The sequence below is a fragment of the Bos javanicus genome, chromosome 9 (assembly GCF_032452875.1).
Source record: "Bos javanicus breed banteng chromosome 9, ARS-OSU_banteng_1.0, whole genome shotgun sequence".
NCBI lineage: Eukaryota > Metazoa > Chordata > Mammalia > Artiodactyla > Bovidae > Bos > Bos javanicus.
In genome coordinates this window covers 9270939-9289310 of record NC_083876.1, presented here as the reverse complement: position 1 = coordinate 9289310, position 18372 = coordinate 9270939, and the positions used below count along the sequence as shown (strand labels likewise).

The 18372-nt window shown below is 41.8% G+C and overlaps 1 protein-coding gene across 1 annotated transcript in view; it reads right to left on the bottom strand.

Moving 5' to 3' along the window:
- The window catches only part of COL19A1 (collagen type XIX alpha 1 chain), a 437433-nt gene that overhangs the window by 121431 nt on the left and 297630 nt on the right, over positions 1-18372 (bottom strand). The window contains exon 15 of the mRNA XM_061427130.1: positions 16244-16297. Coding sequence (XP_061283114.1) covers positions 16244-16297 — 54 coding nt within the window. The remainder of the gene's footprint in view (positions 1-16243; positions 16298-18372) is intronic.

The window sequence follows — 18372 nt, the reverse complement described above, 5'->3', positions numbered from 1 at the left end:
GACTACCTAATCAAGAGAGAAGACTACTTAGGGACCATTTTGATTGGCTGACCGTTCCTATGAGCATGAAATTGCAGTAGAGAACAGTCATGGGAAAGAAGTCACATTTAGTAAGAAGATGAAATACCCTTCAAGTAAGACTACAATCGTGCTATTGTGTTTCTGTGGAAGAGAGATTTGTGTATCAGCATGTGGGAATGGAAAGGATTCAAGTGATGCGGCAACACACTGGTTCAAGCATTTGTCAAGGGCGTCTTCTGGGGGCTCCCCCTACAAGAAGGTGAGAGCAGCTTTGTTAGAAGCCAGCAGCCAATGCTTATTCTGGGTGAACCTGTGGAATGTTGAGAAGCAGTGATCTTCTCTTGTCTCAGCCATATCCCTGCCGTCCCACCCCACCCCACCACCCCCTGCTCAAATAGCATATACCTGCATTATACTTAGAAAGATCAACAGCTCCTAAGTGTCTGTCTAAGTTATTGCCAGCAGCCCTGGTTCAGAAGTTCAGAAGCAGCAGGATTAACAGGTGAGGGATTGCAGTAAAGGCAGCTTCTGGATCTTGAATGAGAATTTTTCACATCTGCCGCTTTGGACATTTTTCAAACTCATCCCTCTGTGTATTCCAGGAGTGCTCACTTGAGCTGGGCTCGTCTCTTCTGGCCTGCACACTGAGCTGTGTAATTGAGGGAACTCAAGCAGAGGCAGTTTATGGTTGTATGAATAAGCAAAATACTCAATATGTGACCTGATTGTTTTCCAAAATTGCACAGTCCCTGGTTTTACTTGTCATTCTGGAACAGAAGTGGGAGGATGAGGCTGTGACAGTGAATGCATTCAATGGGTGTAATTAACCCATTTCGTAAAAGCAGATTTTCTTAATTATGCTGGGAAGCGCGGGAGGTTTTAACACTTTACTTTCCAAGGGAGAAAAAAAAGATCATTTTTAAAGGAGTTTATTTTCCCTGATACCATGAAACAAATTCATCTAACTGGTAGAAAGCCCACTGCATTCCTGATAGAGTGCATTGTTGGGAAATTGTTGGCTGATTTCTATGCCGTGATAGTTAGAAAAAAAAAAATGATTCCTTCCCTAATGCTGTGATTTTGCTTATCCATCCATAAAATGTGTCTTACTCATCTCTCTTCAGTGTGTTCTGCAAAAGCAAAAATATTATTTGTCAGCTTCCTGTAATCTAAGGAGCAGCAGGGGTCTGGAGAGTGGCTTGCCTCCTCACAGAAGCAGTATCACTGACCCCGCACAAGGTGATGAAAGCCACAGGGGCAGGAGAACTAGGAAGGACGGACGTCGTGGGACAAATGATCTGTATCCAGTGATGCGTCCCCCAGCGTTCACCATCAGCAGAAGCCATACGTGGGGGACAGCGGCGCCTTCACCACTCCCTGCTCTGACCTCAGGAGCCTCTCAGTGTGCCTCTCAGCTCCAAGGAGGGCTTGGCTTCTACAGCCTGCACCTATCAAAGCTTTGGGTTTCCATTTGCTATAACTGGTAATATTCACTCTCTTTAAAAAGGCTGCTGCTGCTGCCGCTAAGTCACTTCAGTCGTGTCTGACTCTGTGCAACCCCATAGACGGCAGCCCACCAGGCTCCCCCATCCCTGGGATTCTCCAGGCAAGAACACTGGAGTGGGTTGACATTTCCTTCTCCAGTGCCTGAAAGTGAAAAGTGAAAGGGAAGTCGCTCAGTCGTGTCCGACCCTCAGTGACCCCATGGACTGCAGCCCACCAGGCTCCTCTGTCCATGGGATTTTCTAGGCAAGAGTACTGGAGCTAGTGCACATCAATCCCAAACTCCCTAACTATCCCTCCCCCAACTCTTCTCCCCATAACCCTAAATTCGTTCCCTAAGTCTGTGCTCAATGTTATGCAAAAACCTAAATGGGAAAAGAATTTGAAAAAGAATAGGAAGAAAAGAACAGATACATGTATACGCATAACTGAATCATTTTGCTGTCCACATGAAACTAACACAATACTGTTAATCAGCTATATTCCGAAACAAAATAAAACTTTTTTTTAAAAAAAGTGTTGCTGGGATGACAATGCTTCCTATGCATAGCAAACTGTGATTTCCAAGGCAGACTGCTGAGACCTAACCATAGCCAGGCAGATGACACTGGCTTGGGTACTACCGAGCTGCTGGAGACCAAGGGTATGTGCCAAACTCAAATGGTTGTGGACATCCTGGACAAAGCAAAGTGAGGTTTTATTTTGGGGGTGATTGTAGCTTCCACTTTCAGCTCAAATGTGTGACATCACGGTTTCTTTCTGATCTGTAGGTTGTACCAATGCTAAATCTGCAAATGACATTTCTTGGCTCAATTGATCTGCATGGTTACATACAATACATGAAGGGAAGTTCTAGAAAAAAATACTTAAAGATTTCATTTTTGAAACACTTGGCCCCATTCTACAAGGGATTTCGGGCAAAAGAGAAGATGCTGACACTCTAGGCCACTGAAGAGGAAATTAGTGGTACTAACCTCAGTCTGTCCCACTGGATACATTTCCTGTTTTGTCAAAGAAATCTGGAATATTTCAAGCATGCTAACATGTACAGAGTATAATATGATAAGTCCCGTGAATCCACAATCCAATGTTGTTCCCTCACACCATCTGCCATATTTGCTTTAGACCTTTTTACTTTTTAATGCAACTACAGATATAAACGAAGGCCCTTCGAGTCTTCTTTTCTGCAGAACTTCTTCCCATGTTTCAGGTTCCCCGGGGAATGCTGAAAACTTGCTGCTTCTCTACTCATGTAACTTCTTTTTTTCTCTCTTTTGATGGAAATAATTTCCTAGCAGGTTGTAGTTGCTGTGCAGAGAAAACCAACTAAATGGATTTAGCTAAGCCCCTTACTTCCCAAAGTACAGACTTTCCTTATTGTTAAAATGGAGGTAATCTTTTCTTGCCTGTATAGAATTATACAGTAGTGAAATTAAATACTATATGGAGATACTTTTGGAAACCATATCATCAAACACAAATTATAAGATATTTAGGAAACAAGCCTCCCTTTCTGAATATTTCTCAAAGGCCAATCAGATTTATTAAATCCTTACTTTTTACCTCGGAGAAGGCAATGGCACCCCACTCCAGTACTCTTGCCTGGAAAATCCCATGGGCGGAGGAGCCTGGTAGGCTGCAGTCCATGGGGTCTCGAAGAGTCGGACACGACTGAGTGACTTCCCTTTCACTTTTCACTTTCAGGCATTTGAGAAGGAAATGGCAACCCACTCCAGTGTTCTTGCCTGGAGAGTCCAAGGGATGGGGGAGCCTGGTGGGCTGCCGTCTCTGGGGTCACACAGAGTCAGACACAACTGAAGTGACTTAGCTGTAGCAGTACTGTTTACCTACTGCAAAGAAACAGTATTTAATCCATGCACTGAGCCAACTAATAACAAGTTTGGTAACCATACAGCAAGGATTTTAATCATTCTGTCCCATCATTGCTATACACAATGCATGTCACTCAGAAGTCTTAATAGTTGGTTTCAACAACATGACGTGGAATGAAAAAAAGGAGTCAGTGGCTATAAGAACATAAAACCCTTTTCTTCCTAAGTGTATTTATAATTAGTAAAAAAAAAAAAAAAAAAAAAAATCAGGCAGTCAGAAATGGCTAATAATGTCTCACTACTGCTGTTCATGGGGAGAAAAAGAGAGAAGTAATTAGGGTACAGAACCCACATGCTAATTTTCGCATTCTCAACCTGAGACCCCAGCTGCCTCACATGCATGTCTATGGATTCTGTGGCTGTACAAGGTGACAGCGGAATTTTAGCAATGTTGGCAACAGCTGTCTTGTCTGGGACCATGACCCTGCTGGGGACAAGTGGCAATAAAAATGATTAAATGACCATGTCTTCATTTTATAGGTCTTTATTTTTAAATCCGAGGAAGTCATCTTATTTTTTATTAAGAATAAAATTACTATTCCCAATGACATAGATAAACGGTTAGGTTCATTTCCTCTGAAGATACTATCATTACAGTACATGGCCTTTAGTTGTTTAATAGGCCAGAGAGACTAAGGGTCTTTGCTGAAAGGAAAACTGAAAAATGGAAAACCCTGGTTAGTTCAAGGTTTGGAGATGAATGTTAAGATCATGAACTGGATTCCTGTTGAGACATGGTGGATCTCAAAATGCCCATAGTCACACACAGAGTGTTTTAATAAGAAGTGAAATGTTTTAATTGGACACTTTTGTCATCTACTTCATTCAGCGGTCCAAAGTATGTTTGGGGCACTGACTTCTTACAGAGGGGACCTTGCTATTGGCTGAAACATTAACTTTGCACCTTGAGTCCCCGGTGTAAGGAAATAAGGTTGGACATGAAGACAGATAAGGTGGGGAGATTGATAAATAACAGGGCACAGATGCAGGAAGGTACTGGTTTCATGGTGTTTACAGAGCACGTACTTTCATAGTTATAGTGCTCATCGCACTGAACCTGCAGCCGGACAGGTAGGAAGCCTTAGGTCTAGGTGTGGGGAAGAGGGAAGAATGACTTATCTGTGGCGAGAGTCTCCATATTGAAGGAAAAACATGGTGTCCCCTGGATTTAGGCTGGGCAGAAATGAAGTGGGCTACTCTCAAAGCTTTGTCTGTTTCCTTGTTTTCTCAGCAAACAAATCTATTTCTTGTCTGTGCAAAGACTGGGAATGATGTGCTACAATGATGATGCCTTTTGTGTTATCAGTAGGGACAATTTCATCACATCAAAATAAAAATCTAATCCCCTAAGATAAAACCACATACAAAGACCTAGAAGAGGGAGATGTGACTGGTTGATTATCTTCCTTATCAACTGATTGCCCACCCCTCAACGCCCCCCTCATAAGGCCAAGCCATGCAACTCCAAAGCACCCTCTGACGCTGTTCTTCTCCCGGCTCCTTTCTGCTTATGGCAGCCGGCAGCCTCTTTGCCACCTCAGGCCTTCTGCACATCCAGGTCTTCCCAGTGGGAAGGTTCTTGATCTGGGCCTCAGATGGCTGGTTCCTTCTCAAGTAAGGTCACCTAGATGCTCAGAGATGCCACCTGGACCACCTTAACTAGAGCAACGCCTCTTCCTTCCAAACCACTTGCACATTATCCTTTTTATTTCCCGCAGCACCGCATATTAAGCTGACATTGTTTTGTCTACCCATGGAATTGTCTCTTAATCATCCCCCATCCCACCCACGTGCTAGAGGGTAAGTTACTAAAAAGGTAGAGGCCTTGGGTTTGTTTGTTGCTACATTTTTGTTTTCAAAACAGTGTGTCCTCAAGGTTTGTAATAGTGATTAACACATTGGTAGATGATCAATAAATATTTGTTGGATAAATGAATTCAATTTCGCACTCTAAATTTACTCCTTTAAGCATGTTCAAAAGATTAGATCTGATAGAGTGCCTGAATAGCCTTGGACAGAGGTTTGAACATTGTACAGGATGTGGTGACTGCAGTCATGAAACTAAAAGACACTTGCTCCTTGGAAGAAAAGCTATGACTAACCTAGACAGCATATTAAACAGAGACATTACATTATCAACAAAGGTTAAAGCTATGGTTTTTCCAGTAGTCATACATGGATGTGAGAGTTGGACGATAAAGAAGGCTGAGTGCCGAAGAATAGATGTTTTCAAACTGTGGTGTTAGGCAATACTCTTGAGAGTTCCTTGGACTGCAAGGATATCAAACCAGTCAATCCTAAAGGAAATCAATCCTGAATATTCATTACAAGCACTGATGCTGAATCTGAAGCTCCAATCCTGTGGCCACATGATGCGAAGAGCTGACTCACTGGAAAAGACCCTGATGCTGGGAAAGACTGAAGGCAGGAGCAGAAGGGGACGACAGAGGATGAGGTGGTTGGCTGGCAGCACCAACTAAATGGACATGAGTTTGGGTGAACTGCGGGAGATAGTGAAGGACAGGGAGGCCTGGACTGCTGCAGTCCATGGTAGCAAAGAGTCAGACACGACTGAGCGACTGAACAAGTGCTGTGTGACCATTAACCTTCAGGACTGAGCTAGGACTCATATCCTAAAGGTGAAAGAAATTCTACACTGAAGTTAAAATGAAAATAAAAACAACATGGTTGTGTATGTTTTAAATCATACAGTTGCTTTAGTAAAAAAGCATAAATTCCACTGGAGTCAGCTCCCACAAAACTCATGCTGGAGTTTTATAAGCATGCTAAAATAGGTCAGCATTTTAGAGATCCATGAGCTAGGGGCTTTCACTTCAAGAGGGCATCAAGTTGACATTGAAAATGACTGTTGATGAACTGGTGCATGCGTGCTCAGTGACTTCAGCCATATCCAACTCTTTGCGACCCTATGAACTGTGGTGCGCCAGGCTCCTCTGTCCATGGGGATTCTCCAGGCAAGAATACTGGAGTGGGTTGCCATGCCCTCCTCCAGGGGATCTTCCTAACCCAGGGATTGAACCTAGGTCTCTTATGTCTCCAGCATTGGCAGGCAGGTTCTTTACCAGTAGCACTACCTGGGAAGCCCTGATGAACTGGTATTTGTATTTAAAATATAGGATAAGCATAAGATGTAACAAAACCCTGAAAATAAAGTTTGAAAATCATGCAGCTTTATAATTAAGCCTCATACACTGAACAGTTTGCAGACATTGGCTCAACATTCTTTTCCTAGAACTCTTCCAGTGGAAACAGTAGAGGGAGCTGCTGCCCCATGTTACAAATTACGTGAATTTCTCTTTTCAAATAAATCGCTGTGCTGAAATGTGACACATGTGAGCCCACTGCTCAATTCTCTTACCACAACAATGAAACAATGCACAAAGACAATACCAGAAAAAAAGAAAAGAAAAGAAATCAAGAGCTCTGCCTGCAACCGAGAGGAATAATAACACATTTTCAAATTATTGCAGTTTTTAACAAACATGTTTACAGTGATGATGAATGAGAAGTGAGGCAAATGTCAGAAGGGTGGGCTCAAATGTACGGCTTTTAATGGCTCATTAGTTAAATGCTCTGCTCCGCCTCACTGCCAGCTCCTCTGCTCTTGCTTCTGAAGGAACAAAAACCCAGGGTACTTGGAAATAAACTAAGGCATTTTACATCCTGAGACTCTCCAAGCATCATCCTAACACAAAGCCACTATTTTCCATTCTTTATGCCGCTCAGACGACTGGAAGGCTTGAAAGACAAAGAATTGTTTTTTTTTTTTTTTGGGGAGAGTAAGTGAAGATGGCCAGGACTTAGAGAACATGACATCTAATAAAATTCAGCAGCTCACCAGAGATGAGCAAGTCCATGAGGACGTCAGTCCCACAAAATAAACCAGGGGAGAAGAAGACATCCCTGTCGATGTGCTGATAGCATCGCCTGATGGGAGTAACTTGTGTGTGTCTTCAGGAGCAGGTTTATACACCCAGACAGGCTATTACATACTCATTTACAGAGCGTGCAGTCTTGCACTTGAGCAATTCACTGACAGACATTTCAGTTTGGGTTAACTGGATTTTGAACAGAAAAGTTCAAAATAATATGAGTGTATTTAGGGTATACTTAGAGATTTACATTTCCAAAAAGTTCTTTCACATACATGGAGGCAGATGAAGAAAGTGCTATCATTTCAAGTTTAGGGAAAAGGAAGCGGAGACCTGGAAACGTCCGATGAAATGTCCCGGAACATCTACTCGATCCCAAGGCACCGCAGTGCTGGGCTTTCACGTGGGAACATCAAGTCCTGTTCTGGGTTTGCTTAAGTAAGGCTGACCCTAGTCCAGCTGCAGTGCAGAATCTTGTCTTTCACACTTGGGATCTAGCAGAATAAAGGGAGGTTTAGGGATCCATTCCTGGGTTTCAACACCTACTTATACTTGGGGAAGATCTCCTGGAGAAGGAAATGGCAGCCCACCCCAGTATTTTTGCCTGGGAGATCCCACGGACAGACATGCTAGGTGGGTTACAGGCTGGGGTCGCAAAAGAGTTGGATATGACTTAGTGACTAAACCAGCACTTACACTTGAGCCGTCCCAGTCAGGTTACTGGATGCCTCTGAGCCTCCTTTACCCCACTGTAAAATGAGCATCGCTTACGCTCTCACAAGAGTTCCGAGGATAAGGCACTGGCAATGGAGTACCAAACACAGAGCTAGTGCTCTGACTGTCTGTCCCGACTCATCTTGCTCTGTCTTTAGTACTGTTTCCTCCGGTTTCTGCTCTTCCTTCCCCAGGCAGATGCTTAAGGGTCTCGTGCGTCCTCTCTGAAAACCTGCTTTGAATCAGTGGAGAAGGAAATGGCAACCCACTCCAGTGTTCTTTCCTGGAGAATCCCATGGACGGAGGGGCCTGGTGGGCTACAGTCTATGGGGTTGGAAAGAGTCAGACACGACTAAGCAACTAACACACACACACACACACACACACACACACACCCCAACTGAAGACATCGCGGCATACTGGTTTCCCTCCAATGAAGAATATTCATTCAAACTAAGACGAGAGAAGTCACTTGGGGGAATTTGGGAGCTTTCCTTTGTATAGGAAAGATCAGCTCTGCTTACTATCAGGAAACTGGACCAACATTTTATAAAAGGTATGTTCATCATAAAGGGTTGTTGTCAACTCTAAGATTGAGTCACTTGCTCCTCAATTACCAGCATTCCAATTGAGAATAATTTTATTATATGCAGATTACATGCATGTAAACTCCAACTAAAGCTTCCTCAAAGAGAAAAAAAAAATTGCTATTAAGTATGGAAAGCTAACTTGGAGTAATACACATGACTTTGATGAAACAATCTTTTTTTGATGAAAGAAAATCTAATAACATTAGTTCAAAAAATCTACTTTTAGTAAATATTCCTTTATTAGATTTTTTTCTCCTAGGAAATGTACTTTCTTATGCTGTAAAAGGTTGTCCTTCCACACACACAAAGTGGTGGGAAATTATTTTTTGTAAAAAGATAAGTTTCTTAAGAAAGTGAAAAAACACAAATTTGGCCTCAGAACAAAGAATCAAAAATAGAATGGTTGGTTAAAACGTTTTAATTATATGAGATGCTTCAGGCCATTCAAGATTTCTTTCTTTAATTTTCTAAAATCTTCTTTGACACTCCCCTGAATAACAACACTATCTCTGATTTAGGGAAGACTTAGGGAACATCTCTTAAATCCTTGGAGGGAAAGACATTTTCTTGAAGAAACTGAGCAAAGTATACTGTTATCCAAGGGTCCATGGCTCCTGAAAACTCCTATTCCTTGGTTCTTTTCAGACATTCACACTGATCAGAATAAATCAATAAAAGAATTCCCCCTAACTTTTCTGAAGGCTAATTGCTCAAACACATGTGCTAAAATTGTATACTACACTATTCACTCATTTGAGGGACACTGCATATTATTTGATTATTGTTCAATAAGAGAGAGAGTTACTAGTTTTTCTGTTTCACACTGTCGTAAGACCCTGTAACACGCACTTTAGGAATCTCATGGCAGCCAGCAGGGTGAATCAGATGCCATCTCTCAGTCTCAGTCAGAAGGCTCTTGGCTCTGTGAACCTGCCCTTCTTTCTCATGTTACCTTTCTTCCTGCTGTGAAGTGGGGCTCAAACCACATACAGTATAATGTGGAAAAAGGACGAATAAATGAAAAACATTTTGATCTAAAAGTGCCCACAGGTAAAGGGGGACATCTCTTAAGCTATATGTGAAAGTGAAAGTCGCTCAGTCGTGTCTGACTCTTTGCGACTCCATGGAATACAGTCCGTGGAATTCTCCAGGCCAGAATACTGGAGTGGGTAGCCCTTCCCTTCTCCACGGGATCTTCCCAACACAGAGATCAAACCCAGGTCTCCCACATTGCAGGCAGATTCTTTAGCAGCTGAGCCACAAGGGCTTCCCTGATAGCTCAGTTGGTAAAGAATCCACCTGCAACGTGGGAGACCTCAGTTCATTTCCTGGGTCAGGAAGATCCCCCAGAGAAGAGATAGGCTACCCACTGCAGTATTCTTGGGCTTCCCTTGTGGCTCAGCTGGTAAGGAATCTGCCTGCAATGCGGGAGACCTGGGTTCAATCCCTGGGTTGGGAACATCCCCTTAAGAAGTTATATGTAAGTGGTAATAAAATACAAATGACTGTATGGGACATACTGACAGAGATAAAAAAATACTCTGCTGGCCTTTTAAACAGTAAGTCCTTTGAGAGCTGCAAAGGATCTCACTCTCTCAACAATCCAACCACTTTCCCACTGGAGTCACCTATCAAGAAACCTGTGCCTGTGACTCTCCACTCAGAGCTCCCACAGACTCCTCCTGGCTTCCGGGGACTTGTGGCGCTCACAGCAGATCTGCCAAGACACTTCCCAGGCTGGACCCGACCTGTCAGTGTTGGGGCCACAGCTGCCCGGCTCCCTGGGGCTCAGCACCTGTGCTTCTGTTAAGGCTACTTCCCTCTGTCAGCTGCACCCAGCTCACTCTCCTCTTCCCTTCTACTTGCCTTACTGGACGAATCTCCACAATTTTAATATTAATAGAAACAGCTTTGTAGAGATATCTGCTGTGTGTGTGCTCAGGTGTTCAGTTGTGTCCGACTCTTAGTGCCCCAATGGACTGTAGCCTGCCAGGCTCCTCTGTCTATGGAATTTTCCAGACAAGGATACTGGAGTGGTTGCCACCTCCCACTCCAGGGGAACTCTCCAGTCCAAGGATTGAACCTGCATCTTTTGCATCTCCTGCACTGGCAGGCGGATTCTTTACCACTGACACCATCTGGGGAGCATAATTGATATACAAAGACTTGCACGCATTTAATGTGTACAATGAGTTGAATTTGGACAGATGCAAACACCTGTGATCCAATCCCCACAACCAAGGTAACTGATATATTCAGCACCTCGCAGGGTTTCCTTGTGGCCCTTGTGTGTGGGCATGCGTGTGTATGTGGTAAAAACTCTTAATATGAAATCTGCCTTCTTAACAAGTTTTGAAACGCACACTACTGTATCACTAGCTATAGGCACCATGCTGTATAATGGATCTCTGGAAAGTAAGTAATCATCTCACAAAACTGAAACTTTATACTCAGTGAATAACAACTCCCCAGTACCCCCACTCCTCAGCCCTGGCAGCCACTACTGTATTCTCTGCTTCTACAAGTCTGACCATTTCAGAAATCTCATAAAGTGGAATAAGGTAGTCCTTGTTTTGGTGACTGGCTTATTTCACCCAGCATAACATCCTCCAAGTTTACCCATGTTGCCGTGATGAGCAGAAGTTCCTCCATGTTTGTAAGGCTCAACCTTTATGCCTCAGTTGTCAGTTCCAGAAAGAAACCACCTTGAATTATCGTTTCTAAGTTTTCTTCCTCTAGTCCAATTTTCTGTGAGCTAAACCTAAATACGTGAAGGGCAAGGACCGTATCATATCCATTTTTGCAAATCCAGCTCTTAACAGGGTGTTAGGCACAGAGTAGGCCTTAAATAAATGTTTAATAGTTTGTGAAACTATTAAACAATGTGAATTAGGGACAGGTTAATTTTTTATAAGCTCATTTCCTGAAAATATTAGTTAATATGATCATGAAAGGACTGATTTGGGAAAACTCTGATCATTTCTAACCAGTTGGGAAATAAAAGTCCTCTTGCTAAAGTACATTATGTTTAGAAAAATTAAACATGAAGATGGCATAGAAAAATTAAACATGAAGATAGCATAGAAAAATATGGGGAGCCAGATATTTCACCTCTATTTTCAATGCTGCTCTTAACTAATTCCTGCAAGAATGACCAGGTGCTTCATGGGAATTTTTATAGTATGGTGGCATGCGTGACATTAATTCAACCAACCATGTAAATAATTTAAATTATTTAAAAATTCAAAAGCTGATAAAAAATGCACCCCAAGATAGAGTTTTGATAATACTTGTATTAGAGAAAAGATATTTTAATCAACTAGAGGAGTTATCCTAGAATTAAATTCATGTTGTGAATTGTATGGCAGAAACCAACACAACATTATAAACCGATTATCCTCCAATTAAAACAAAACAAGACACAAGACAAAGAATTTTCATGAACCACAATTCTTAAACAAAAATGAGCTGATGGTATAGTCTAATACTTTTAAAACAAAAGCTAACTGTGAATAAAAACCTTTTGGGGGGCATAGATTCTTCTCCTTTATTTTGAAGTTTAACAAATTGATATTTTCTTATATTATAAACTATAGTAAACCATTTTTCTTTCAAATACCATGTACTCAGGATTTAATGAACACTTTGTATCAGACCCATAGCTGAGTTTATATTCTAAATCTAACACTTGAAATAAAATAACTACCTCTCTCTCCCAAACACTCTGACAATAAAATAAAACCTGTGGAATTGAATATTATAAACTTTCATATGGCTGCATGTTCCTTAATCTTCTAAATTCTCCAGTAAAGTCATTTGATCTATAGCTGAGAACTCATTCCAGGATTTGGTATAATCCTCTTCTGTCCTAGACATTTGGCAAGCTTGTCATAAAGACCTTCATCATTCAAATTCCTCCTTTGAGACAACAATTATCTTGTCTTGAAAGCAGTGTCATACATTTAGAAAACTATGTGATGGTCTATTCTTGCCTGTTAGCTTGTACCAGCTTTTCTTGTTTATAGCAGGAGACAATTACGGAAAATCCTACAATGTGTCCTCTTTTGCTAGAAAATTTGGAATAACAAAGCTGATTCCTTTAAAGACTGGGTTCCAGGATGCCCAATTTATGTCTCCCCCCTTACCCCACCACACTTGTTTCATAACAATATCAACTGACACCAGTACATTGCTAAGAGAACAATTTACTTGAATGGCTAAATGGATGAAAGGAAACCAGGATAGAGTGGCAGTCTTGTTCATTTTTGGCACGTGACCACACCCTAAGTGACTCCTGGGAGGTCTAGTCTAGAGCCCTCTAGTGGTGGTACAGGTGCTTCTGGTCTTTAAAAAGACATTCAATTCACCATCTTCATTTTCTCATCTACAAAGTACATTCATTTGTTGACTCGTTCATTGAATAATTAATAGTCACATGCTACATGCCAGAAACTGTGTTACACAATTATGCTTCAATATGCCAGCAAATTTGGAAAACTCAGCAGTGGGCACAGGACTGGAAAAAGTCAGTTTTCATTCCAATCCCTAAGAAAGGCAATGCCAAAGAATGCTCAAACTACTGCACAATTGCACTCATCTCACACGCTAGTAAAGTCATGCTCAAAATTCTCCAAGCCAGGCTTCAGCAATACATGAACCTTGAACTTCCAGATGTTCAAGCTGGTTTTAGAAAAGGCAGAGGAATCAGAGATCAAATTGCCAACATCCGCTGGATCATCGAAACAGGAAGAGAGTTCCAGAAAAACATCTACTTCTACTCTATTGACTATGCCAAAGCCTTTGACTGTGTGGATCACAATACACTGTGGAAAACTGTTCAAGAGATGGGAATACCAGACCATCTGACCTGCCTCTTGAGAAACCTATATGCAGGTCAGGAAGCAACAGTTAGAACTGGACATGGAACAACAGACTGGTTCCAAATAGGAAAAGGAGTACGTCAAGGCTGTATATTGTCACCCTGCTTATTTAACTTATATGCAGAGTACATCATGAGAAATGCTGGGCTGGAAGAAGCACAAGCTGGAATCAAGATTGCCAGGAGAAATATCAATAACCTCAGATATGCAGATGACACCCTTATGGCAGAAAGTGAAGAGGAACTAAAAAGCCTCTTGATGAAAGTGAAAGAGGAGAGTGAAAAAGTTGCCTTAAAGCTCAACATTCAGAAAACGAAGATGATGGCATCTGGTCGCATCACTTCATGGGAAATGGATGGGGAAATAGTGGAAACAGTGTCAGACTTTATTTTTTGGGCTCCAAAATCACTGCAGATGGTGACTGCAGCCATGAAATTAAAAGACGCTTACTCCTTGGAAGGAAAGTTATGACCAACCTAGACAGCATATTAAAAAGCAGAGACATTACTTTGCCAACAAAGGTCTGTCTAGTCAAGGCTATGGTTTTTCCAGTGGTCATGTATGGATGTGAGAGTTCGACTGTCAAGAAAGCTGAGGGCTGAAGAATTGATGCTTTTGAACTGTGGTGTTGGAGAAGACTCTTGCCAGTCCCTTGGACTGCAAGGAGATCCAAGCAGTCCAATCTAAAGGAGATCAGTCCTGGGTGTTCATTGGAAGGACTGATGCTAAAGCTGAAACTCCAATATTTTGGCTACCTCATGCAAAGAGTTGACTTATTGGAAAAGACTCTGATGCTGGGAAGGATTGGGTGCAGGAGGAGAAGGGGACGACAGAGGAAGAGATGGCTGGATGGTATCACTGACTCGATGGACATGAGTTTGGGTGAACTCCGGGAGTTGGTGATGGACAGGGAGGCCTGGCATGCTGTGATTCATGGGGTTGCAAAGTGTAGGACACGACTGAGCAACTGAACTGAACTGAGAGGTTCAAAATAAATTCACAGGCAGTGGCCAGAAAGATAAGAAAAATAAGAGTTGAGTTACAAAACAACGTGCTCTCTCTGCAGGAGGTTTAAGCTCATAGGATCATGGAAGATGACCCTCATGTGCTGAAAACACCTGAAAGGGCTACATGGGAGATCTGGGGACTGAGCGGAGCCTGACAGGTGGGGGAGCTCACCTGGACCTCAGGGAGAGCATTCACAACCTATGGCATTTTTGAGATCGTAAAGAAAGATGACACTACAAGTTGCAAACCTAGGAAGGGCACAGAGAAGGATAGACAAAGAGAGGCAAAGGGCAAACTCTGAAGGGGTTAGAACGGTCTGTAGAAAGTGTGGAATCCATCTAGAAGGAAAGGGATATTATTAAAGAGTTTTCAACCAAAGACCTACACAATCAGAGTTATGATTTAAAATATGACTCCACTTGTAGAAAGTAGAGGCCAAGAGACCAGCTGGGAGAAGGCTACAGAAACAGATACAGATTGACAAGCGCCTAAATAAGGCAGTGGCATGAAGAATGAGAGCTACTAGGACATAGAATTCACATGATTTAGGAACTATTTGGATGTGGACATAGAGAGAGACAGCAAATATCTAGGATCATTTTAGAGTTTAGCTTTGGACAGACCACGTTTGTAGCATGCAGGAGACTTCCAAGTACAGATACTGAGCAGGTGGTCGGGTGTAGGAGTCTGGAACTCAGGAGGATGTCTGGGTGGAAAGAGAAGACGGATTCTTTAAACCATACAACACAGAAATAAGGGAAGAGGGAACAGCTTTAAGAAAGGAGACCAAAAGGATGGATCCAAAGATAGAAAATTATCCGCATCAATGAACCAAGAGAATAGAGAGTTTCAAGGATGACAAGTCAACAGTGTCAATTCCTATGTGTGCTTTGTGTTGTGTGTTTAGTTGCTCAGTTATGTCCGACTCTTTGCAACTCTTGGGACTGTCGCCTGCCAGGCTCCTCTGTCCATGGGAATTTTCAGGCAAGAATACTGGAATGGATTTCCATTTCGTCCTCCAGGGGATCTTCCCAACTCAGGGATCGAACCTGCATCCCCTGTGTCTCCTGCATTGTAGGTGGATTCTTAATCTGCTGAGGCATCAGGGAAGCCCATTCAGCAGTGAAATAAAGTGAAGCCTTAAAAGTGCCCAGGGAATCCTGTGACTGAGACACACTGGTGACCATAGAGGATGCAGGGCAATGCAGTAGTTTGGACACAAACCAGACTCTAGGGAGTTGGAGAGTGAGCAGGAGCACAAGAGATGGAGTATTTCTTGTAGAAGCTTGGGATAAAGAACAAGATCAGATAACTGGCTATGAGATCTTTATGGCTATCTTTAGCAAGAACGTTCTATAAAATTTTACTGGCAACGCAGCTGTATCAAGAAAGGTGGGCAAACTTCCACAGACACCTAACTGACCACCAGGCTGGACGTTAAGACACTGAGGAGATGGGGCTCAGGTGGGTTCAGCACGGGATTCGCTGATCTGGGTCTTGGCTTGGGTCACCCGTGCAGGCGGTGTACTTACTCACGTCCAGGAATGAGGTGGGTGGGAGCCAGGACAGCCAGCGTCCAGCCTCCCTGACCTCTTGTTTGTGATGGTGAAAGGCATAGGGAACACGACCATGTTAAACAGTGGAGAGATGGAAATTATTATCTACAGGGGATTACAGTGACCTGTAGATGAACACACAGACATACAGAGAGGCTTTGATGAAACATGCTGCTGTCTACTCACAGGTGGTCCTGGAGGCCCTGGTTTTCCTGGAGGCCCTGGTTTTCCTCGTCTTCCCTGGAAACCAAAGAGAAACAGATAATAAATACTGTGATTCCATTTTAAGATGAGACAGTATTAGATGAAAGTTCAAAGACTGTAAAAATTAACTCAAAGTTAAAAAACAATCCCAAGTCCACATGACCTTTAAAGGTCAGTGAAGTCTAAAAGCTATGGGACAATTCTTAACAACGAAGATAAGAACAGTAGTGCCGGGAATGAATAAATCGTGACTCTTATTAGCAGCCCTTTAAAGGCTGTCTACCTTGACTCTCTAGCAAAGTAATATAAAATATCTGAAAGGTTGGCTAAGATTAGCATTTTATTTGATAATTCAATGGGTTCAGGTGCAATAATCAATGCATTTGTCACCTTAAATTGGTATTTTCAGAGAGTGATCTGAATTTCAATTTTAAAGGAATTTCCTAAGGGTGAGATTAAGTATTCAAAATATATTTTTTCTGAGCCCCAGCCTGGAATTACCAGTTTAGAATCTCTGGGGAAGGGATCCATGAATCTGAATTAATAAAAAAAACAAAACAAAAAGACACTTCAGGTAATTCTCATGTTCACTAAAGTTTGAAAAGCACTTCACAAAGGTATATTATAATTATATGCATTATGCAAAGCAAATTACCTAGCTCTTTTCTTCCCTTTGGATGGCTAAGCTGTTTTATAAGTGAACTAAAATGTTCACTCCTTGCTTATTAATCTTCATTAACTCGCCAAGTTTACGACTAGCTAAATCACAATAGCGAGAGTCAGAATGACAGTTCTAAGTATCTGTATTTTTGATATCATTTGAAGAGCATTTATTTATTATACACTTATTTTCTTATTTTTTTTTCCTTTCTAATAGAAGGAAGCAAGCTTAGGTATGGAAAGCATACATTTTGAATGAGAAGCATTTCTATGTATGGTTTCTAAATATGACCATTCTCTTTCATTGTTATTAATAACTTCATTTTATTACCACATTGGTAGTATGTTAATACATATAAAGGCTTGCCATTTCAAAGGTAAAAGTATTAGTGATCTTTCAACTCTTTTTGAGGAGAATTGTGAGCACAAGCTCTCACAGAATTGTGAGAAAGGCCCAATTTCACTGATTAACTTTCTTACTCTGAAAGCGTCAGGCAAAGTTTCCTGATTTCTTTGGTCTTCAACTAGGCTTGGAGTGGGGTAAGAAATTCAAGATAAGCTGAAGCAACAGAGCAAACTTTAGAAGGTAGGTTAGCACATAAGACACTGCGATTGCATGGGGAATGCTGAAGGCAAGTTAAGTTCCTACTATCAAAGACTCTAACGATAGCAGTTGTTTTCAGAAAAAAAAAAAAAAATCCTGGTTAACATCTACAGAACAGATTTTTTAATAATTTTATTAAAACCAGAAATATAATTAGTAGTATTTTCATGTACCTTCTGTTTTAGAGTTCTGAACCCTGGAGTTCTTTTTAGGGTTTGCAAGATTGGAATAAATATATAATATTCTGTATACTGAATGAAAGTTATACATATGTTCATACTTTACTAGTCTTGCAGTTTACACATTCTGAAAATCAATATATTGCATCTTTTAGTATATGCAAGTCGATCAGCCCCTGAGGATTAATCAATGATAAAAAGTTGACTTAGAAAGTGGAAGCGCTGTAGTTGATTAATTCACGAGAGCGCAAAGAAACAAAATCAGTGACATGGAAGGAGGTGATCAGTTCTTTCTTTTAGTTGACGTAAGTTAAATCCACAGGACCAACTTCTGGTGCAGTCTCTTTTCCTTAAGGAGGTATATATGTTGCTTGGGGCAGGAAGTGGGGAAAACGAAGCTACTGATGACCTTTTACCCCAGCGTTCATGTTGAAGATAAACCAACTTTCAGATACTGTAACACAGCATCGGCATGGCTTAGGGAGAGAAGGAAAAAACATTCACGATTCCATATGGTATGGGCAAGCTTTTGAATCCTAATTCATCACTGCTGATTTACACCGTCATTCGAGTCAGCCTTGCAATTACCGGAGTGTGCAGTGTGTCTCTGGAGGAGCACGGGGGAATGCTGATTCTCTTCACATCTCCTTGCAAAGAGTGGACAAGCA